At 37.3% G+C, this 24,666-nt stretch overlaps 1 protein-coding gene and 1 long non-coding RNA gene across 8 annotated transcripts; one reads left to right on the top strand and one right to left on the bottom strand.

Annotated features, from left to right (window-relative positions):
* Positions 1-289: 289 nt before the first annotated feature.
* LOC144632510 (uncharacterized) lies at positions 290-4,050 on the top strand. Its single transcript, XR_013566906.1, has 2 exons — positions 290-614; positions 3,466-4,050. It is a non-coding gene; the product is annotated as an uncharacterized LOC144632510 (long non-coding RNA).
* Positions 4,048-23,568, bottom strand: LOC144632464 (allatostatin-A receptor-like). 7 transcript variants are annotated; one of them, XM_078491125.1, is made up of 3 exons: positions 21,632-21,729; positions 15,926-16,174; positions 4,048-6,437 (listed from the first exon to the last, which is right to left on the bottom strand). In XM_078491125.1, the coding sequence occupies exon 3, from the start codon at positions 6,416-6,418 to the stop codon at positions 5,420-5,422; it is 999 nt and encodes a 332-aa protein (XP_078347251.1). In that variant the 5' UTR covers positions 6,419-6,437; positions 15,926-16,174; positions 21,632-21,729; the 3' UTR covers positions 4,048-5,419. The 7 variants fall into 7 exon arrangements, with proteins under 7 accessions (XP_078347251.1, XP_078347254.1, XP_078347249.1 ...); XM_078491128.1 differs by lacking the exons at positions 15,926-16,174; positions 21,632-21,729 and adding an exon at positions 23,548-23,568; XM_078491123.1 differs by lacking the exons at positions 15,926-16,174; positions 21,632-21,729 and adding an exon at positions 23,241-23,466.
* Between the last annotated feature and the right edge of the window lie 1,098 nt (positions 23,569-24,666).

Here is a 24,666-nt window from a genome sequence, read left to right as displayed (position 1 = left end):
TCTTATTTTTTGCATATTTGTGTCGTTTGACCGCGGTCAACCCATATGATAGGAGGGTAGCCTCGATTTTTTCTCAGCGGCTATAAGCCCATGCGGTTATTCTGAAGGGTTTACTTTTGAAAGGATGTTTGCGTCCAAAATTAGAGGGGCTTATCTTTTTGGGAGGGGGAACTTATTTTCGGGGGGTGGGAGGGAGGGTGGAGGGGCGTATTTTCTACAATTCCTAAAAAGCCTGGGTGCTAACAAACCCAAGTGGGCCTGGGACCAAATTTGTTCGCCTGGAAGATATTCTCCTCGTTGTAGTCTTCGAAAAAGGTCGAAAAGAGAAAGAATATTGATGCCGATCAAGATCAAATTACCCTGATTTTACTTCATAGTTGCCCAGGAACGTTTGAACGACACACATTTCAACACTAGAAGATCAGCTCCATGTTTCAAGCGATTGTAGAGTCGATCTTTGAGCCCGGTGTTAACAGTCAGCTGTTGAAAGCAATCAACATCATATTCGTGTGTCTTGTTATTGTAGTAATTTTATTGTTGACTGCTTATGGCTTTAACATTCATCTTCTAATACTTCTGATATTAAGTACTGGTCTCCTTCTTTCCATAAACTGGTGAGTATGTAACAGCATAGTGCAAATTTACATTTTTTCTTAAATAAAGTCATAACTGAGTAATGCATCAGTCAATTCCAGCAGTACCCATCCCTTCCGGGCTAACCCCCGGGCAATTTTATTATTATTATTTTTTAAAAATGGTAAATTCCCCAGGGTGGGGACACATGAGCCTGCTCAATGCCCTGGGGTGAGGACGGAGGAAAAGGGTAAATGCCCCGCACACCCGGATTGTTCGTCTATCAACACAGTAGTTTATAAATGCAAGGGGAGATTTCAAATGTGATTCTGTTTCTTTTTATTTTGTTTTGAACAGTTGACTATTTTTAATCCTGGATATTTGGTAATAATGCTAAAGACAATCCATTTAAACATGTTTAACAAATCCGCTTAAAGAACAACTGATCAACAGTGGTTGCAGCTGACGTGCCGCCAGCCGTGAGCGATGAATCATGACATTTTAAACTAGATTCATTATGTTTTTAGCTCACAAGTTAAGTCTTGAAGATCACCTTATTTAAATTGGAAAACCTATAAAGCACTTTTGTGCACTTCAGTTTGAGTTTCAGTTTCACTGAATGCGTAAATAATAAATGAGATAGTCGTCACCACCATGTGAATAAAGTAAACATACCTTTAAAAACGTTGACCAGCTTGTCTAAGCCGTGACGAACTAACCAATCTTCTTCAAACTGTATGTCTTTACCAATGAAATTCTCCATTATGGCATTTTCGCAAACCACGTGTCAAATGCCCTGGGGTTGCCCCATGGTGTGCAAATGCCCAGTCCCCGGGCCGCGCTAAAAATGCAAATACCCTTCCCACGGGACTGACAACATAAGCAAATGCCCCACGGTTGCCCTAGGGGGGGGGGGTGGATGGGCACTGCTGGAATTGACTGATGAATAAGATCATGTTTCTTTAGCTGATACCAGAGTTTTTCCAACTATCTCTATAACAAATGTAGACCTACTGATACCTTTGACAAAAAATGGTCACCTTTTCACATACCTATGAAGCGATAATGCATCTACCATTATATTTTTCTCAACTTTTAAACTTTTTTTTCCCTTATCCATGTAAAATACTGAGATCAGTCAACCAATCAGACTGTGACACTTGAAAATGGCTAGAATAGGGACGTATACAAAACATGGACCCGGGTCCATGGACCACCCCTGTGGACCCGGTCCATGGACCACCTTGTGGACCCGGTCCATGGACCACCCCTGTGGACCACCCCTAATTTTCGAAAGAAAATCAATTGACGGCAGGTACCAAAACCCAAAACAACGAAATGAAACCACCGAAACGAAACGACCAAAACAAGCTAAACCACCAAAACGAATCCGCCGAAACAACTGAAACAGTAATCTTGTTCCCGCATCTCGCGAGTAGACGAAGCCGGAAGGCGAGATCTGACCAAGTAAGAAAATTCAATTTTTTTGATTGGCTCTTTCAAAGCATGGCTGTCACAGCGCTAAAATTTGAACGTGCGATGTGGCCCCAAGGGAATTCAATGTCTGTATTTTATGCAAATTATAGATCATGCACGCAATCATAATATATTCATTTTTGGTACGTTTCGTTGTTAACAATTAGGCCCCATTTACATGGAAAGAGGATGATCCTAGCACTAGGATCATCCTCCTCTCATGTAAAATAAAATGATCCTAGTGATAGGATCATCCTAGTTCTAGGATCATCCGACCGCCATATGTTTTCAGCTTTCAGTTTACATGTGAATGGTTGCATTTGGCCCTAACGCTAGGATCATCCTAGTGCTAGGACCATCCTATCTGAGATGAGGGATGATCCTAGCGTAGGATGATCCTAGCGCTAGGGCCAAATGCAACCATTCACATGTAAACTGAAAGCTGAAAACATATGGCGGTCGGATGATCCTAGAACTAGGATGATCCTATCACTAGGATCATTTTATTTTACATGAGAGGAGGATGATCCTAGTGCTAGGATCATCCTCTTTCCATGTAAATGGGGCCTTACAGTCGGCCTCAAAAGACAAGAAGATTTCGTTTTAGTTCTTTGTAGCATTATAAATCTATTTCAAAAGAATAACGATGTTTAAAAACAGAGAATCTGCCGTAAGAATATTTACGTTTGATTACGTGACCGGATCAAATTTGCATAAAATCTAGACATGTCTCAGACATTGCATGTAACCGCCGAATGTACAGTTTTTTTAAATCAAATATTGTCAATATTTTTACCCGACCTAAAGCCTTCATAATTGCCTTTTGCTTAGTAAAATACTCTGCTAGACAACAAGACAAAATCACCGAAACAAGCAAAACCTTTACCAGCTAACCGTAAACAGACTAACCGGAGTCCTAGTTGAATATGTTTCGTTTCGCTCGTTTCAACCGTTTTGGCGGTTTCGTTTTGGTCGTTTCAGTGGTTTCGCTAATTTGGTTTTGTTTCATTTCGTTGTTTTGTGTTTTAGTACCTGCCGTCAATTCATACCCTGTCCCCATTCTACACTTTGATTTTCTTTCGAAAATTAGGGGTGGTCCACAGGGGTGGTCCATGGACCGGGTCCACAAGGTGGTCCATGGACCGGGTCCACAGGGGTGGTCCATGGACCCGGGTCCATGTTTTGTATATGATTCTGAATTTTGCTGTTTCAAGTTAAGTGACATGACCCCCCCCCTCCAAAAGCCCACTATAGGGAGTCCCCCCACCAAGAGGAGGGTGGGTGTCCACCTTGCTACAGTGATACAAAATGTTGAAGGAGACTTGCAAGGACCTGTGCTGTAGTTAAAAGATGATGATTACAACAATGCAAAGACAAAAAGGCCTGTTTCTTACATTGACTTTGTTTTCTTGGTAGGTTTGTCAGTGAATTATGGAGATCTTCAAAAGATGCAGAAAGGGAGAAATAAGGAAGAATAAGCCAGGCTCCAAACAAACAATAAAAGGGGAACACTTTAAATCTGATCCATCAATGCTATTCTTATGACAAGAGGAAAAGATGTTTGCATCACAAATTTGTCATTCTTTGTTCATGTTCAAGGAAGTAGAAGAAAAAGCAAGTAACATTTGATTGGTGATTAAACAGGAGGAATGACCATGCAAGATGCTGAGTAATGGACAGACTTGAAAACCCCTTGAACAGTTAAAAATTTAACACAGTGATGTCAATTTGAAACACTCGTTGTTGAAGCTTGTTGTGAGATGAGCTATAAGTTTCATGTAATCTCCCCTGGATAGGTAGCAGAGTGCAGAGTTTTCACAGGCCTGTGATGTCCAATGCTTTGTCCTCTGGTGGAAAAAAAATACCTCCTGTGATCTTCAAAGAATTTCTCCACAATGTTTCAGATAGGGTGATCCACTTGGATCTACAAATAACTATGACAGCTTTATTTTTTACCTTGTATCAGTCTGGAAATAGATAAACATTTTCAGCCTTGTCATATACCAGTACCTTTATTTCTTGAGCAAACTTAAAGTAGTTACATGTAAGAATAAATGGGAGCAAAGTGGAGGACTAAATATCACATTTATACCTGGCTTAACATCTTAAGCGAAAGAACTATATTTAATAACAAGTTACCATTAAGTTCCAAAGGTAATGAGCCCCTGAAAGAAGCAACCACCCACCCATACAAAGTGACCCCCTCCCCCAAAAATAGCAATAAAATTTGGTGTTTGTTGTAGGTTACCCAACAAGACATATTAGACCTTAATGATCTACCAAACAAAAGTTGTGCCCCTACAAAAGCAAGTAACAATGGAAAGAAAGCTGCTTAATCTGAAAGTAACAAGGGTCAATACTTATGGAACTTAACACTATTTACATTTATGAACAACTTGGAGGGAATGGAAAATTTACAACATGCATTATTTCCAAAATCTTCTGTTCAATAATTCACAATTCTTTAAATATTCATTATTCATTTATTTACATGTATTCACTTTTAAACTAGTTTTAAAGAAATACATTGATTAAATAACATTTGCATTCTGTATACGGTTATATTCACTGGTTTTCATCTTCACGTTTTTTCCTCTTCAAAAAAGGAAATGTCGGTGAAGGTCGTCAATGAAAGCATCAGCAACTTTACCCCATTGCTTGTGTCCTATATTATCTTTTGCATCAGCTGTTTAGCCTACAAGATTTTTAGTTTGCATGACTCTGGAAAGACAAATATATACTGCTTATGCCAATTTTTTGTACATCAATAAATATACTATTTTAATATGTTTATATTTCGGCGTTTCATGATATAAACTGAATGCAGTAATGAATGATTCTGGCATTGCCTTGCCTGTACTTTATGCGGTTCTCAGTGACATGCAAACTCTTAAATTCAATCCTCAACCAACGATTTACGCTTTTTGCTGCCGTAAATCACCTTAGCGGAACTGGCCTCTCGGGAAACAGAAGTTCGCTTCAACCAGGTCAAAAAGTCATGTCTGTCAGTTGTGATTGGTAGATTTCGATCAATTTTGTTTGTTTCTGTTTTTCTTGGTTCTTTGGCTGTCACCATAATTATGATTGGCAGCAGCGAAAAATGCAATCGTTAATTGAAATTTGAATTTCAGAGTTCACATATCAATAAATAATGCCACTTTAAAACAAGTAACAGCTAGTTTCTTTTGCTTGAAACAACTCACCTCGGGTCACACCCCCTCCATCCCCCCCACCCCCACTGTGCCACCCTAAACTAAGACTGCTGTTTGCCGTTCCTGATGCGGATGACTGAACAGTTTTCTGGCTCCCAGTAAGAAAGGGTGTGTCCCAGTTCCCTGAGATAATTTTTTCCCCCAATAAACGATTATCGCTAGGTTACTGTCACTGTTAAGTCAATGTCCTGGGTATGTTGCCTGGTAATTCGACTCTCCTCTGCCATTTCCATATCATGTCTTCTCGCCGTGCTCGTCGTGGAAATATTCATGGGTGATATCTTGTTACGCTTGCAGCAGATCAAATCGGCCAAGTGCTTTCGAAACTGGGTGCTCTGAAGACTGTAGACTATCGGGTTGACGCTGGAGTTGAACACGATCAGAGCAGAGGCAATGGCGTGATGAATTCCCACGAGAGTGATAGTGCCTGTAAAACCCAGGAAGTAGATCAAGAGCTCGGGAACCCAACACAGGACATAAATGACGGTCACGAACACAACCATCTTTGTCACGCGTTTCCGGTGGCGTTTCAAAGCCTTCTGGGTCTCCTCTCTGACGTTGTCCTTCTTCAGCCACAGGTGGTATACCATTCTTGAGTAGAGAGCTCCCAAGATTCCTATCGGGATGACACCAGCGACCACAGACCACCCAACTGTGTAAAAGTGGGCGAAGATAGGTTTGGACCAGCTGTGAGCGCAGCCTTTTATCTCTGGGATATAAGTTATAGCATTGAAGCCTGGTATAGCCCAAAGACCTGACAGCGACCAGCATAGCACTATAAGGACTATAAGCTTGGTTTTTGTGAGTTTTCCTTTCTGGCTGTGCGGATACAACACAGCTCCATACCGCTCGATTGCGACTGCCACTAGTGTGAACACAGAGGCCAGAGCACCGACCCAGCCCACGTTCCCGCCGGTGAACAACTTGCAGAGGACGTCCCCCATTCTCCCCTCGGGGTGGGTGAGGGTAGGAGTGACGACGAATGGAATGCCAATGAACACGGCGACAATTATGTCAGCGGTTGCTAAGTTAATCAGGAGATAGTTGATGGGAGATCTCATGGGCTTGTTTAGAGCCACTGCTAATATCACTAGCGTATTTCCCACCAGGTTGATAAATATCAGTATCGAAAAGAAGATGGCAAAGCCAGTGTACATTTTGTTTCTCGAAGTTTACCTAGAAGACAATAAGAAATATTAATTAGCACTATAAGATGTCTACGATCTTTGAGACAGAAGGGCAATATCTCTTGTGTAAGGAATACTTTGACAGTACGAACAAAATAATTGGTACGATGCTCAAATAATAGCCTTGTGGTGTACACAGTTTTCTAAGTTATGACCTTGTTTTTTTATCGTGAAATCCGCAATTAATTTTCCGCCCAAAGCAGTATATGGCTGTCGACCATTATGAAATCAGCTGATTTAGTGGAGCATACAAAATCGCAATCGAAATGTGAAAAGAAACCAAGAAATAGACGGACAACTGACTAGAAAACTAGAGAAACACATGAAAGAGCATTTCATTCTAACCAACGGAGATTAGCAATGCTTTTTCATTTTTAGACTTCTTAATGGTTTAAGCTGCCAAATATGTCAAGAGCTCCTAAAGCTTATGAGCATCGAAAGTAAAACATCTCTCTTTGCCCCATCAGTTGTTAAACTGTCTTGCTCTAACCTGTTCGGAGAAACTTTGAGACAGAAACAACCGCACGCACTTGGTACTTGATACCCGCGTTAATTCACACCGTTTACTAAGCTCACAGCCGAAAAGAACAACTACCGGAGACATGACCAGTTATCTCTTAAGTAGTTTCTTTTGAATGGAAATCGGATTCGGTTTTGACGCTTAATGGTCATTACTGTGTCTGCTTCATCTCGTTAAACATCCACTAGTCATGCATCTGGTCTTTTTTGCGCGATAGAAATCACTCCACAAAATTGCATGAACAAGGGAAAATTTAGACGGGAGATTTGCTAAAAAGCAAGAAGGAAGCAACCTTTTTGAAAAGGACTTAATATTGCCGTGATGAATAGTAAGTCGTTTTTGGAACATTTGCGGCGTGGGCAATGGAAAACTGAGTGACCACATGCTTAAAAAAGAAATAAAACGTATTTTGTATTATTTCCATTTTCCCAAGTGTATCGAGTTTTCTTCCACTGAAGTAGTGGAGTTACCGGTGAAAAAAACATTTTGCGTTTTTGTCATTTTCCCATGTATGTCGAGTTTTCTCCACTGGAAAAGTGGAGTTATCGTCAGAAAAAAAAAAACATCAGAATTAACTACCACTTATAATGGGAAACCTACGCACTTACAACGCAAAACGACCTCTGAACTCAACCCTGAAAAGAAAAGCGGTAAGCTATACTGTTCTAATATAAATGTCATGTCGAATGGAAATCGGATTGAGTTCTGAAAGTAAAATTTATTACCTCCGTCATCATCGTCTTCATCTTGTTAAAAATCATTACGCTTTTTTCACATTTTAATCACCTTGCACTAAAGATCACGTTTTATTGTAAGTTACGTTGCAAATACCAAACCTTATTCTCTAAAGCATTTAAAAGTGTTGAAGGTTCTTTGTCGAAGAGTCGTGTAATATGAAACTCGTATTGCACAGAATATATTCTATAAAACCCCTGGGTGAGAATAACTTGAAGATATGAAAAGAGGAAGATGAATTTTATATTGTGAATGCTAAACCTCGTTCCCTAAAACATTTACATGTGAAAGTGTTTTTATTTTGCCGAAGAGTCGTGTAATATGAAAAACGTATTGCACATAATATTTTCTTTAAAACCCCTGGATGTGAATAATTTGAAGACAATGTGAGGATATGAAAAGATGAAGATGAATTGTAAGTTAAGTTGCGAACGGCAAACCTCGTTCCCAAAAACATTTACATGTAAAAGAGATATTTTTTTTGTCGAAGAGTCATGTAATATGAAACACGTATTGCACAAAATTTATGCTATAAAACCCCTGGATGAGAATAACTGAACTTGAAGATATGAAAAGATGAAGATGAAAATTATCCAATTCTTGATCTCGAGCGAAGTTGCCCGCACGGAATCGCGTGCGTATAATCTTGTACGAAAACTGACTGCAGTACTAGTTCATGCCTCAGTAACACTTAAACCTTCGCCTTTAATTATATATTAGTAAGTTCAGTTAAAGGTTACCTCACACAGCAAAGATGTCTTGTACGAATCTTCTCCAACATAAAACTACATTGTTCTTCTTTTACCGTAATTGTTATAGGTCGGCATATACACGACTTAACAGTTGGAGCTCTATGAAAACTGATTAACAATCGCACGGAAGACGCCAAGGAAATACGAGATTGAACTAAGTGAGGGAAATTGTAGCTGTTTCCTAAGTTATTAAAAATAGAAAAATCCCGCAGATCGGAATTAGCCTACAGCCAAATGATTTATACTCTTTATTGCTACTAACTGGCTATTCAATTTCACTTAGTAATGGTGGAAAAACAACTTCCTTATACAAACAAGACACTGTGACACCTCACGAACCGAAAAGTATAATGTTAGAAAATCGGCTGTCACTGAATTCACCACAAATTTCTTTCTACGGAGTTTTTAATTATACACGAGACTTTTTGCGACTCATAATCAGCATCGTCATTTTCAATTTCCATTTTTCGGGTTGATTTCTAAAATTAACCTTCACTTTAATTTTTGCCGTCGAAATTAATTTCTGAAACGCGCTGCTTGACTTGCGGACACTGATTAAAACTAGAAACTGTTTTTTCCTAGCTTCTTTTTTTTAAAACGGACACAATGCGGCACAATAGAAAACCCAAAAATATACCACTTCTTAAGCGGAAAAAACTAATAAAATCCGCTTTATCCAAGAGTCCTGTTGCCTAAGGTCTTCGGTACTTGTTATTTAAAATGAAGACTTTAAGGGAAAAACAACAACACCGACCAATATTTCTGCGCCAGTACTTGAGGCATATTAACAAGAAAGACAAATTGTAGATTGCAAGAAAATCGCGGCTGAAAGGAACAAATAAAAATGGTGGGAGAATCCAGACAGCATATTTTTTTTTTGAATTTTTGTATGGCAATCATTTTGCAGGTATGGGAAATTTGGACTACCGCATAAAAGGTAATAGTGCCATGTAAGCTCACTTGGAGGTCTGTTGAGAGTCTATATTTCGAACGTTTTTTTTTTTTTCAGCCTGAAATATAAACAGTGACATGCTCATTTTATCAATTTCTACTTCTCCAGCCCGAAGTCCAGCTGGTCTATTAAAACTCTTGTTTTTCATTTTGTAGTAAGCAGCTATAAGTACCGCTTATGTGATTAATATTCAATGCATGTACAATATCATGCAAACTCAAGTTAAATTAAAGTATGTGTCAATAATATGAAGAGGTACTATGCTTAAATTAAAATTTGCGGCTTTATAAACCACTAAAGAATAATTCGTTGAAAATGTTTGCTGCGTTAATTTCTGCCACCTCTTGATAAATCTCAATGACGTCACGAAAATTTTATTTGAAATTGACTTGTCTATTTCGTTGACAATTAACAAATTATGATCCAAACAACGCGATTGCGGACATAGCCTTGACTTATTCTTTGATCTGGAACCGATGGAACAAAACACATTGGCATGTTTAATCTCGTAGCCAAAACAGTGTCTTCATCTTTTTCGTAAATTATTTTATAAATAAATAAAGTTCGGATTCTGCGCGCATTCTGTTTTGCTAAAACCACGTTAATCAGAGTAAAAAAAACATGAATTTTTTATTGTTTTTCTCACGTATAAATTTATATCATGAACATATAAATTAAGAAGACAAAGCTATGTATTCATATATACTGTATAAAACCTCTGGTTATTTGACAACACTTGAGAAATGTAGCAAACACTCACCTTAGACTCGTTCTCCTTAAATGACACTCACGTCTTGTGACGGCATATTATATATTTTCAATTTGTTAACCAAAATCTAACCTGTTCTTTCTACAAAGAAAGTTTTTCAACCTTTTTCTTGATATCCGTCTGCAAATCGACTCATTGTATCTTTAAACAGGGCACTTAGACCCTTTGAATATATAAAATGTTAAACTAAATTGAAGTCAACGGTATCTTTAAAGACACGGAATAAAAGTATTTTCATTCTGCAAGCCGACAAGACTAAAATATCTTTTAAGTGAACAGTACCAACATTCAACAAATGTTGCAATGTTTCTTGAACTTTTTTATCGTACTATTTTCGATATTATTATTATTATTATTATATTGATCGGTCGCCATGTGCTTTTCTGTTTCCAATATGGCAGACTACAAAAGTCTTATTTTCTAAATATTCTTTTCCGATAGCTTTTGCGTGAAACGTTCAGTCTATTCTAGACTCTGCAATATATTGTGTTGTGTTTCGTGCTAGTCAAAGCAATTTTATCCTGTTCAGTTAGCCGTAAAAACAAATTAACGGTGACAAACGAATCAATTTATAGAAGGCATATGTGGCGTTGTTTGGGCATGACTCTGCAGGTGCCTGTATTGCAGAGTTTTATCTTTCATGCATCCTTTAATTTTTTTCCTTAATTTAAATTTAGATTGAAGAGCCATTTTTTACCGTTTTATTTTGAGGTAACTGAATCCAATGTAACTTTTGAAAAACCGGAAAATGGCTTAACTACAAAACAAGTTTATTTTCAGTGATCAAATGAAAAGCTCTTAAGCATCTTCCGAGGATGAAAAAACTTTGTATTTACTGACTCATTTCCCCGTTTCATGCATCACTTTAATCGTTGTTGTTGTTTTAAAAAACAAGAACCAAAATTTTTATAGCTAGTAAAATCTATGCAGGGCCGTAACTAGCAAGAGGCAAGACAAGGTACTTGCCTCGTCTAAATTTTTACCCAAAATTAAAATCAAAATATGTTTTTGTTGGCAAAATAATCCCCATGCAGTTGAAAAAGATTGATGTTTTTTTAAAACATACCTCCTGAAAAGTGTCTCTAAAAGAGATTCATAGCTTCTAGATTTCAAACTTTTCTGGAGGGCATGCCCCCAGAATCCACTAGCAAGATCTTGCCTTGTCTGAGGCAAAAGTCTGGTATACGGCCCTGCTATGGAATATAAATTCTGAAAAGAATTACTGAAATACAGTCGAATCTCAATAACTCGAACCTCCCGCTAACTTGAACCTCCTTCGATTCTCCTTTAGGTCATTTTCTTACTATTTTTGCCCTCGATAACGCGAACCTTTTTCAATTCCCGTTCAAAGGTCGTGTTACCAGGATTCATTTGTAGATGAAGCTAACGTAAACTTCAGCGGTTTTGTTATAGATCAAAAACCTGCTGTATCATCGTTTTCAAATCAGAATGTTTTCTATAAATGATATTTTTTAGATTTTGGTTTTCACAAATATACCAATCAAACAGCCCATGGCCAAGGTTAGCACGCATGCGTTTTACGCACCTTGTTCGCACCACAGTGAAGAACAGTTTACCTTACTTTTTACATGTATTGGCGTACAACTTTACTGTAACGTCGAAAACTGGAGTAAGGCCGTATTTTTCTCCTGGTGGTGTTTCCGTGCAGAGGTTTTAGATATTTACCCCTACGATTCTCGAAGATAATTTGTAATTATCGCTTTGATTCAACACTGCTAACTAGCACTCTTTCAATGTTGAATCTTAGGCATAAGTCATCATTATGTCTCAACGAGCTATATTGTTTCGAAATTTATCAAGGGAGTGCATTAAGAAAGCAGCTGCCCAGTTTTCGTTTAAAATATAACTTTTCGGTTGCCTCATTTAGGAACATTTAGCACAATTAATTGTTTATGTATCGCGTCGGTAGGCAACAGAAAACATACTGAACTCAAAACAAGCAATCAACTTTTCTTTTGGCTTACTGTCTGAACTGACCGACCCATCAAATTAAAAGTTATATCTACCCAAATAAAACCACGACTCTAACGTGGCGAATTGAAAGACATTTTAAAAAACTGCAAATACACCACTAGAAGAAATGTTCGTGAAAACTATATTTCGAGTTCATTTTACTAGTATCTGCTGTTCACTTCGGCAATAGCAGCATGCCAAATTATAACTCAAAAAGTATTCAAGACAATTCTAATGAATGAAATACATTAGTTTTCTTGTCATCGACCAGATTTTAATTACACGATTATGTCCCCATAACAAAGTTTTTGAAAATCTACTTTCAAACTTACTCACTCTTAATTAACTGGATCAATTTATTTAGTTGCTTTTAACTCCCAGAAAACCGGTTTCCTGTCTTTTGTGACAAAAAGTAATGCCTTCAAATAACCTGGATATTAAATTTCTTCGCTTGCATTTCTCTCGCACGTATTCTATATAGACCAAAAATGACGTCATTCTGAACGCTGTTATTGTCTTGTTGCCTGGAAACATCTACTGCCCGTGCACGAAACGAATTTTTTTTTTGCAAATATAGCCTGACGATCTAGTACAAAAAATATAACTTCGTCTTATCAAATGGTATTGCTGGATAGAAGGCATTTGCATTAGAAAGCAAAAATAATGCGACGACGAGATAGTCTTTGTATTATTGGGAAACTATTCTGCTTTTGATTTGCTCTTGTGGGCGCACTTGGAAGACATATGTTTGTCCAATGAAAGCGGGCTAGGCAGTAGCCAAAAAAATTAAGTTTCGATGATTAACTCTTCAGAAGGAGAAAGCCTTCTTTGGGAGAAGTACTAAAATGATTAAAACTCTATACTCGGACAAGGGCCCATTAATCAGCTGAAATGACAATCACTCAAAATTGACGCATATGCCTGATTATTATTTTGCTGAAATGTGCTGAAGAGGTGGATTAAAGAGCAATAACTGGAACGTTGATTTAACCAGGATTCTATATGTCGAAGTTTTCGGTATAACAAACGATATTCTTCGTCCCAGTGATAGTGAAATATGTGGAAAAGTACCCCGATCAAACAAAACCTCGTTAAAGCGAAAATATTTTGCCAGTCCTTTGGCCCTTCGTCATATCAAGGTTCCACGCAAGCCACGCAAGACTTAAGAAGACACCATCGTTGGGCCAAAGGAAAAAGAATGGAAGCAGGACTCTTGAAACTAGAAACTTCAGTTTTCCGGCACAGTGATGAAAAAGAAAACCATGGACAAACTGCGCTAAGACATGCGTGTGTAAACAACCAGTCCATTCAAACACTTCTCGTTATCAGTAAAGCTAACTTAGAAATTAAATTTTACGCGTTCCAGCTCACCATTGCAAATACTTGTTGCCCTAACTGAAAACACACTAAGTAGAAATCTTCAACCTGCCCACAAATACAAGTATGTTGGGATGAACACTGTAAAAAAATTAATTGGCCCCTTATTACCTATTATAAATTACTTAGTTCGTATAGTGTGATCGTCCGGGTGAGAGTAGTTCTGAGAAGAACTGTTGTTGGTGACTGACGTTTCGACAACCTGAGCGGAAGTCATCTTCAGAGTCAAGTGAAAAGTTGTTGTCAGTCGATGATGTTATAAGTCTGGTCCGTTGAAGCTGATTGGTCAGTTAAGCCGTGATGTTATTGGCTGTAAGACTCGTGTAAAGTTTGTCATCAGTAATTGGTCAGTTTCGATCCGTCTATTGTTAGTCTAATTAAGTCGTTCTGTTCCGTCTATTGTTAGTCAAATTAAGTCGTTCTGTTGGCGGTTCGTTTGTCGCTTCTCTTTTCGTCGTGAATAAGTCGTTTGTAAGGTGCCGGTAGTTGTTGACATCTGTTGATAGGCTTCTGTTCTAAGTTTGTGAAAAACTTAGAACAGAAGCCTATCAACAGATGTCAACAACTACCGGCACCTTACAAACGACTTATTCACGACGAAAAGAGAAGCGACAAACGAACCGCCAACAGAACGACTTAATTTGACTAACAATAGACGGATCGAAACTGACCAATTACTGATGACAAACTTTACACGAGTCTTACAGCCAATAACATCACGGCTTAACTGACCAATCAGCTTCAACGGACCAGACTTATAACATCATCGACTGACAACAACTTTTCACTTGACTCTGAAGATGACTTCCGCTCAGGTTGTCGAAACGTCAGTCACCAACAACAGTTCTTCTCAGAACTACTCTCACCCGGACGATCACACTATACGAACTACTGATACTCCTGGGTTCAAACCATTTACTTTATAAATTACTTACTTACTAAGTGTTGCTTGAAATGAGGGAAGTTTCAGTCTGTGTGTTTTCCATGTTTAAAAACATGGAAAAGCTAAGCCGTGTTCTTATCGATAAAGGTTAGTTTTGACTAAACCTTTATAGTTAAGTTATCTTAAAAATTAGCAAACTGTAATTACAAACATTCCGTTTAAATTTCAAAATTCTCATTATTTGATGAGCGCATTTTTTAGCATTATTTCCCATCATTTACTTAAAATTTCAACTAAATTTATTCAACCACATTCAAAATACATGAAATGTTCCTTTGGTGTTGCACTTTGTTTTAACACAGAGTTAAACTCCTATCTGTATCTAGTGAAGTGAATAAATGTATTTATTTACAAGTTGTGTATTTTTTCCGAGCCATTAGGGCGAGTCGAAATGCTAATTATTAGTAACGATGAAAAGTGACTACCGCAGAATTAATCTTCTGGTAAAAGATTTGATACTCGACGTTTTGTTTTATCTAAAAGAAAGATTACTCATTACTTTCGTAATGTTTTGCCTTTATAAAGGCAGCAGAACGAAGGCCTATTACCGTAACTGCTTTGTACGATATTTCTACCGTGATAAGTGGAGTTGATACTAATTACTTGTATTTTACAATGTTTTTTTAAAACGCAGTTTCCGCTAAAAACCACTTTTCATTTACAATCAACCGTAAACTTCTATCGATCTAGAGAAAAGGCGGGCAAGTCTTAATTTCCCAAGAACACTACTGGCTTACCCCTAAGCATCAATAGATGTTATCTCTGTGAAGTTTTTTAGTCGTCTTCCAGTCTTATTTACATATCGCTGTCTCCCATCTGCTAATGGGAAACCGTTTAATCAACCAAAACTACTAAATATTTGGCTTATATAATTTCACTAACCTTGGGATTGGTTATAGAATTCTCACGTTGATGTAAGTCAATTCCTGAGTTCCTTCGCATACGAGCAGTTGTAATACACTAGTGTTTTTGATTATTTTGTTCTTTAGAAATATAACCGCAAAATTAAGCCAGTAGGCAGAGAGACAAATATTTGTCAACTGATAAATTGCTATAAGTGCACGATTCAGTTCATTCCGATTAGCCGCAAGGAACAATATAAGGACAAGCCTTTTCTTAGGTCACGGACGGGAAAGTACCTTGATAGTGGCCTCCCAAAAGAATACTATCCCACCACGTGATTATTCTGTCCAATCAACTGAGACGAAAACACGCTTCTAACCGCAACTATTACGGTTAGGGTGGATAATTATTAGAACGAATATTTCAAGAGTTTAAGCTGTCACGAGTTTCCGAATACTTTTCAAACTCACGAGAGGCGCTTTAAACAATGACAGATGCTTGGACAAATTATGTTTCGACTGCACGACTTAAAGAAATATCTAAGAACGAGAGTTGAGAAGTTCGTAGCTTATTTTTAAGGATTCTAATTTTGTGATGCTTTGAAAAACTTACCTTGCTGCGGTTTCTTTGACTTTTGAGTGTACGCCGCGATAAATATATTATATTGTAGCTTGATGAAAGTGTAATTTCAGTTGACAGCGGGGCAAACAAACAGATCCAAAAACATGAAGACTACTTGAGCTTTAGTTCCGCGCCACTAAGGAATTGAATTGTAAACAGTTTACTTGTGAAAAGAGTTCTGGTGTCGGCTTGTTTACATCTTTAAGCTGATAACAACGAGCAAAACCCCTACTGCTTCCTCTGTGAACAAACAGAAGGATAAAGATATATTTTATATAGCTTAGGTAACTTATTACGTTATTTTTCCTGGTTATTTACTCGCTTAATGAGTTTTTTTCTTCTAGTTAAGGAAAATTCTAGTAAAAAAGTAGAATGAAGTAATAAGCAAATTAAGAAAACTCATTTACTTGGAATAAAAGCTCGCGCCGGCGCAATGCTATGACCCCGGAAAAGATAAACAACTGAATTGAAAAAGCAATGTGTTTTCAAAGCTCAATTTCTCAAAGAACCAAAAGTTGCCATAATTTGCTGTTTTTTCCTAATTACTTTTTCCTGTTAAATAAACCTGTGGAGTAAAGTAATCTACTGATGAAAAAAGTCGTAAACACGAACTATTAATTATTATGGTTTTCAATATAACTATAAAGTTTTTACCATAAGAAAAGGCATATGAAAAGGCAATATAAACACTCAACTGACCACAAGTTGCCATAATTTGCTGATTTTTGTAATTACTTTTTTCCTGCTAAATAAATCTATTAAGTAAGGCAATTGTAATGTTAAGCTGAAAAACCCCTACTGCTGAAAAAATCGCCGTAAACACGAACTATGAGGTATAATCACTTTAGTTTTCTGTATTGAGTTTTAACCCCATACTAACTTTAATGGAACACAAGAAATTGCTTCGTCATAAACTTTCTAAGAAAAGAATTGTATGAACCTCTTTAAAGAGTAGCACATGTTCAATACGTCCGAGTAATTTCGATTGAAATCGAACCAAAACCATGTTCGTTAAAAGGCTTACAACAGGGAATTCTGCTTGTTTATCGAGGCTGGCTGTTTATAAACGTGAATTCGTTTAACACGATGAAAGGTTCGTAATTAGCTAATTAATAAAACTCATAAGCTTTTAGCAACACAATCGCGCCGTGTTGATGCCAGCCCGGAAGAGATAAGTAAAATGAAAAGGCAATATGTTTTCCTTGTTAACTTTTCCCAAAATAAAGCACCGGAAACGCACTGCAGGATGATACGTTTTAACAACTGAGGGAGTTACTTAAGCTAAGACAACTTCAAGTTCAACAAAATGTCGACAATGTTGTGAACTCAGTAAAAGAGTCATATTAGAAAGTGCTTTCTAGCATGTTTTGTGTGAGGTTATTAGAGCACGATCGTGCTGATGTGAATATCGACATGTGCAGATAAAAGCTTATCGGGCAGGGGAAATGTATTTTCGGAAACGATAACTGAATCACAGTATGGCGCATGAGGCACTGCTCGTGAGCGCACGTGCTCCTTTGAAAACGCTCTCACGTACTTGTTTGGAAGCATTGTTCACGAAATGTAAGTTAGACTTTTGCCCTATAATATGAACATGTAGCTTCAGTTAACAAGCTTGATCTAATTTTGAACTATTTCTAGCTCGAAAAAGACATCAAAGTACTTAACTCAACTAGTAGAAGTAGAAAAGTGTAAAACGCAGAAATATTTTTAATGGCGTATTTTAAACTCTCAAATGCACTTTCAAGAAAAGTCAATGCACTAAAGAAACCAAAATCAAGTAGTGTTTCGATTTTAAACCTTGTAAATTCATTTAATTTCCTTTACGAGTCATAAAAATGTTTCGGTTTTCAGCGTCATGTTTAAAAAAATTGCAAATGTGGCGCAAAATTTTACAAGTACTTTCATAGTCTCCTGACGGCGTCAAAAAAAATACGTAAATGTTTATTGGAAAACAATCACCGAGAGATTTACTGAGCACATTGCATGAGGGATATGAATTAATGTACTCCGTAGTGTACAATATCTTCTTCACTTTTCAGTACACTTAAACTGCTAGCATAAACACTGCGTCAAGCACAGCGGTAAGATCTTACAGACAAGTGCATCGAAACTTTATATGCTACTTAACTATTTTGCTAGATCTAATGTTAAGTTATTCACGACGTAAAATGACATGCATATTGCTATCATAATACCATTATTTCGAAATAAACATCGTACGACTAAAGTACTAGCTTAGGAAAATCGGCAATGATTTCAGAATTTCAGTTGACCTCGACATCTAAGTTCGGCGGTTTCATTCCAATATAGTTAAAGACCGTAGTAAATCAATTATGCCCCAGAACCGCCCCTTATCTAAATTTTCAGGATGTTTTTCAGTTTTCAACGACGTATTTACCCCTGTCGAAGGTTGACAAATCTAACAACAATATCGTTTTTCTATAAACGCATTTTGACGTTGGTTCTTGTTTTCAATTGGAGGAAAAATGTTTAAGGGTGTCTGTGCTACTCAGACTATCCAATATAACAGGCCTTCTGATAAAGCTAATACAGACTCTGCAACCGGCGACAAATTTAGATTCTACAAATTTTTATTTATTGTACTTTGTCGCATATAACCATAGCACACCCTGATATAGCCTGAATAGAATTACCATTTACAATAATGTGTACATGATTTTAGAATATTACTCATAAGCTTTAAGCCCGGGTCAAACGAAGATAAGAGTACGTTGATGAGAGTTGACTCTCATGAGAGTTTTCGTCAACTCTCCTCGACTATTTTTAACTCGGGCCAAACGAGAGAAAACTCTCATCGACTCTCATGAAAAATCTGAGCATGTTCAAAGTCGATAAGAGTATATGAGAGCGCATGAGAGTCGATGAGAGTGCGTGAGAGTTTCAGGCCAAATGAGGGGCAGAGTTTGAACTCTCGTCGACTCTCACCCTCGTTTGGCCCGGGCTTTAAGGTGAATTTGGCTCTGCACGTGCGTTAAACAGCTTGTTATTTTTTTACTTTCTGCTGCGAGCAGCAACTAACTTGAAATGACGAAATTTACATAAAATGAGTTTGTGTAGAACGCCAAATCATGGTGCACGAATTTCCATCTTTTCTAAACAGTACTGACCTTAAAGACAACGATTGAAACGATAGCAAGATACTTTTAAATGTAAATTCGTTTCTACAGGCCTTGTTCCTGCCGTTCTTTCTCATTTTGTGAAGGCAAAAACAACGATATATACAACGAGAATTCATCCTTACGTTCGAAACTGTATTTTCATAAGACATCGAATATCGCGAAAACATTTTCAGTAAGCAGCATCATATCGGGGTTACACTTTGTTTACTTTTAAAATTGCTACAAAAAATTGCCGCGTATGTGAAATATAGTTACAGCTGGCGATTCCCACCTAATCAAACAAGTAGAGGAGAGGGCTTAAAAGCACGAAACTTAAAAATCTGCACTTTTTCTACAGAGGTTCTGCGACAGATGGCCTGGCACAGAGGCGCGAGGAAAAAAAAATTGAGCAAGAAGAAAATTAATAAAAATTCACGACAGATACTTACCACAGTCTTACCGGGTTGAGAGACATGCAAAATTCAAAAAGTTTTTTATTGCTTCTGTTTAGGATTCAGGGCATTAAGTGATTTTTTTTTTCGCGGTTAATAAACACATATATGTTGACTTAAGTCATATTAATTGCCGGCTTGGTTGGGTAATAACTTATCAATCGTGTAGGGTTCACAATTTGTTATTCAACTTAAAATATCTCTTTTTCCTGCCGCGAGTTGTTTCATTGACTGTGTTAGATCTCCCGAAATTAATCGAATGAACAATGCGGCTTCGCCAAAAAACCAAATACTGTTTTACAGATAATTTTTTGATTGCCAGTTTTGATCAGCACACTTGTTTGAACTGAACCAGCTAGCAATCACCATATTGTAAACCAATAATATACCTGTATATTTTATCGAACACTATTCTATAAAACTCACTTTGCCCCAAAACCATTGAATTTGGAAAAAATAAGTGAAACTTGCATGTTTATGTCTTGGTTGCATACTAATATTAAAGGCGAAAAAAATGAATTACCAATACAACCTTCTAGTTGATTTTAAGTATGTATTTTAAGATCAATACAAACGTGGCTCTACAACGTCCACAAGCAAAATTTTAAGATGTAAAAAAAAGAACATGACACCGATCACCCATGTTTGAAGAGTCGACATGTTTTCTTTTGCATGTATTTATATGATTTATTCTATTAAAGAGTGAAGCGCAGCCAGGATGAGTTACACAGTTAAAACGTTCACTGGCTTAAAATATTAAAAAGAATATAAGCTTTCCGCTGCCGCTCTACAGCCTTCGACGGATAAAAATGGAATGCAAAATGAATACAACAAAGGTAAGATAAAAATAAGAACAAAAGCAAAGTAAGAATGTGCTAATTAGGTGACTTTTTTAATAAGAATGCAATACTGGTTTGGAATTGGCTTAAAATTATTGTCAACATGCTTAGTAGCAGAGGTGCGTCAAGCCTGCAGATTTTTGTTCGGGAATTTGCTCAAAACACCACATTAAATGTTTGACCAAGTTTTATAAATCCTAGAAAGTTATTTCTTTAAGAACATTTGTAGTACAACATGGACCATTTCGTAAAATGCCAAATGATTCAGAGCTTAGCTTCCCATTTTCATTTTTCTCCATATTATAATCATTTTATTCTCGCCATCGTTAGTCATCCTTACTTCTTTTTAGGTTACTGTTAACAAAATACCGTAAAATTCCGGTTATAAGCCCCCCCGCTTATAAGACCCCCCGGTTATAGGCCCATCAACCTGGAAACAAAAAAATACATCCGGTTATAATCCCCCCGCTTATAAGACCCCCCCGGTTATAGGCCCATCAACCTGGAAACAAAAAAATACATCCGGTTATAAGCCCCCCCCCCCCCCGGATATAAGCCCACCTCTACCGGATGACAGCACTGAACAGGGCTAAATGTTGCTTTTTTGTGCGTTTTTAACTTAAAAACGTATTTCGATCAACACTCCCGAGGCTCGTTTCAAAACGTTTTTTTCCTTCTGCTTATAAGCCCTCCCGAATATAAGCCCCTCCGCTTATAAGCCCACCCAAAAACCCTTACGAAGTTGTATAAGCCCAGGGCTTATAACCGGAATTCTACGGTAATGTGCCTTCCGGGAAAATCTCCTTACGCGCGCCACTTTAAAAGAAATCATGGAAAGCAATATATCACTGCAAAGCTTATAAAATGTAGAAACCCAAACTAACATTACTTTGAACCAGTCTGTCGAAAGCTTTTCTGCAAAGTAACCATGTATTGTTTTACGGTTTTCTATTACCTACTGTGAGATCTAAGTATTAAATGAAACACAAGTCTAGTTTTAACGCAGCTTAAAAAATTTGCACAGCAATTTTGCAGGTTCTTTGGAGCAATTAGAAAACCTTCAACATGTTGCCGGAACAAAATGTCGCGTCGAAAAATCGCCCCGCGCGTCATGTTAAAACGCAAAAATTTTGCCTTAAAATTGTCTCGTGTAACATCACCTTATAAAATCACACTAAACATTGTTGATAGTGCCTTTTAAAATAAAGAAAGTTCCGGGAAGAAAGAATTAAACTCTGACTGCGTCAAAAGGCGATTTTTCAGGATTAAATTTACTTATTTTACCTGCAAAATGTAGTTATTCATATACTGACGAAGAAAGATGTCCAGCAAAACCTTTTTTAGGGAATGGTTAATGAACCAATAATGTGTGCTAATCATATTAACACCTTTCTTTTTTTAATATAAATACATTGGAAAAAAAGATGCTGTTAGGAGTACAGAAAATTGTCAACCAAAGAAAATTATCTTGATCTTTCATTCTATTTTATAACAAAGCCATGATTCAAGATGCGTTCATTCAATTTAACTGAAGTGAATAAATTGTAAAGAGCCTTGTTCTCAAATCATTGTGACATGATCAAAATTACATCCCATACATTTCAGTTTCTGTTACCTATTTGCTTTGTGATATTAAAATTATGACACGTCTTTTAAATTGAGTTATTTGCAACACATGTACATAAAACACGCACAGCTGCGCAGCTGCCGCAAAGTCTCAATAAAGTTGCGTTATCGGCTTGAGGCGATTTAACCAAGCGCTTGCTTTTCGGTTTCCGTTTATCATGAACATTGTAATATTCCGCCGTCCGTCGTTTTCTATTTTTCAATACTTGCGTGCTAACGACTTTGTTTATCCGATACTTGGACTTCGCGCAAAACCGCGCAGTTAAAGTTTACATGCGCAAAACTTAGCTTGAAAGTAAAAAAATAAAATAAAACTGAGACTAACGTGATAAAGCTTGTTTCTTGTTTCATAAAACAAAGATAAACAAACCTGCGGTATTTTAAAGACAAACAGACTAATGGTTATAAGCAAGGTTTATGGCTCTAAGTCATCTTTCCCACAAACACCGAAACTTAGTATTCAAAGCAATACCGTCGGTATTGCCAGTTCTGTTTCATTGGAAGCTGGCATCATGCTGTCGATGAACTGCGCAATACAGTAAAAACCCGCGTGTAAGAACCTAGAAATTAAGAACCTCCTGGCAGAAATTTGCTTCCTCAATACCCCAAAAGGTTCTTATATGTGGGGTTAAACTATTTTATTTATAATACAATAACTGTATTTTATCAAAAAGGATGTCTTTAGAGATCAAGAATTGCACAGGGAAGCTAAAAAATGCCAGTAAGTACCCCAAAATATAAGAACCTGTTTTGCCAAACTCTAAAAAAGCAGGTTCTTACACGCGGGTTTTTACTGTATTTACAAAAACGTAAAAAGCGAAATCCTAGGTTTCATTTTGCTAGTATTCCTCACCTTAACAAGTTAAACACCATATAAAGAGTTTGACAGATTCACATGAAACGTCACACAAATATTTGTCCGGCTTCGCTGTGAGTGATATTCGACGTTCCAAACACTTCCGTAAAAAGTACTTTCGATCTGTTTAAGTTTCTAATCGGACCTTAGACTTGAAAATGAATTCAAGATCTTCAATTTAAACATCAAAAACCCTGGCACCCTTTTGAAGATTAGCTTACATTGGAAGTTGTTGGTGTGGGTGTTTTCGGTCAGGTAGCAGCCTAGTAAAACATTCAGACGTTTTCCTAAAAGATATCCACGATCAAAACAGGACGCAAACACCACACATAAATCACTTTGGTCTTACTATAAACGAAGTAATGTTCGTTGCCTAATTATCTAACATGCACAACAAAGTAAGGTACTCACCACACCGTCCGCTCTATGCGAGATTGAAGTAAAGATTGACAAAAATAAAATAAGGCTTATTATCACTTGCCAATGGACGTGCCCTTCGGCTACTGGAAAATACGTAGTCAAACGCGCTGACGTAAACAGGTCCATACGGCTTTTTTCCGGCCCGCTTAGGCCGGTATAGAAATAACAGTTATTTCAGTTTCGGCCTGTTATTTAATGTGTGTTATTCAACACGTTTTCGCGTATTTACCGATGCATTTTTGACAGTTTCCAAACACGTTCAACTGACAAAACAAGGGTAATAACACTACTTATTTACCTGACTTGTTCGAGACAGCACGTCTGGGCTGACTAACTCAGTCAATATGTACCTTGTCGCATGGGGAAAGGCGCGGGAAAATTGACAGGCTCAGCAACTGTCAAATTGTCGCCGGAACACACTATCGCAAGGGAATTATTCCCTCCCCTTATTCCCTTCACCCCGCCCTTTAGTCTCCTTTTCATAACGAGGCTGGGTGCAAAACAATTCATACATGAAAATGATTTTGATTTGGCAGTGAAAATGAACGCAAAAGAGTACATCTTGTTTTCAGACTTCATTTTAAAACTAAGCTAAGAGACAACTCGAAAATGAAATTACTGAAGGAAGGGAAGAAAGGGTAGAATTAAAAGTTGGCTTGATGTGAAACTGAACTTTTTTCAAACACCTTGAAAAAAAAAATATATATAGGAACTACTATATACCAACACGTCGCCCTGTACTGATTCTGTACTTTTTAAGCCTTTTGTGGTTTAGCCAATCATCAAAGCCCTCATTGTGCTACACAGCAAAGTTACAACGAAAATGTTACTTTACCGCGAGTTACTTTTTGCTTTGATGAAACAACAATAAAAAGTTTCTAGACTAGAATTGTATTTTATATTAGAGGGCCACTGGTTTTTCAGTTTTTTACTGTTATGTGACTGGCTCTATAAATAAAGTTGATTATCTTATTATTATTATTATTATTATTATTATTATTATTATTATTATTATTATTATTATTAGACAGAAGGTTCAATAATTTGTCCAGATTTAAGCTGAATAATACCCTGCTCCAGGCGTTCGATTAGTTGGACAGCAGCGCGAAAATCGGAATTAGAGCGAAGAACAGCGCGTCTCTCCGTCTTTCGTCTTTTTTTTTTGCTGTTTTTAGCGCGGCTTTCTAACTAATCAAACGCCTGGGCCAGGCTACAGTAGCTATAGTGCTAGTCGTAGCACATAATTAACCGTGTTTTCCGGTAAAAGGTTGTTAGGCTAAAAATATAATAAAAGCTCTTTGGTTTCCAGCTTTCGGTTTGAACTTGCAGCCATAAGAGCATACAAGAAGTAAAGCACATCATACAATATTAGCTTTCACTTCAAATCTACAAGTATACAAGAAAACAAAGATTAACT

Source organism: Oculina patagonica, chromosome 12 (genome assembly GCF_052425735.1).
Source record: "Oculina patagonica isolate OP01 chromosome 12, crgOcupat, whole genome shotgun sequence".
NCBI lineage: Eukaryota > Metazoa > Cnidaria > Anthozoa > Scleractinia > Oculinidae > Oculina > Oculina patagonica.
Note: the sequence above shows the minus strand (reverse complement) of the source record. Positions and strands in the feature narration are given on the sequence as shown.

Bases quoted from the DNA above. Each gene is read 5' to 3' on its own strand.
- LOC144632464 (XM_078491128.1), bottom strand. From the start codon at position 6,418: ATGTACACTGGCTTTGCCATCTTCTTTTCGATACTGATATTTATCAAC.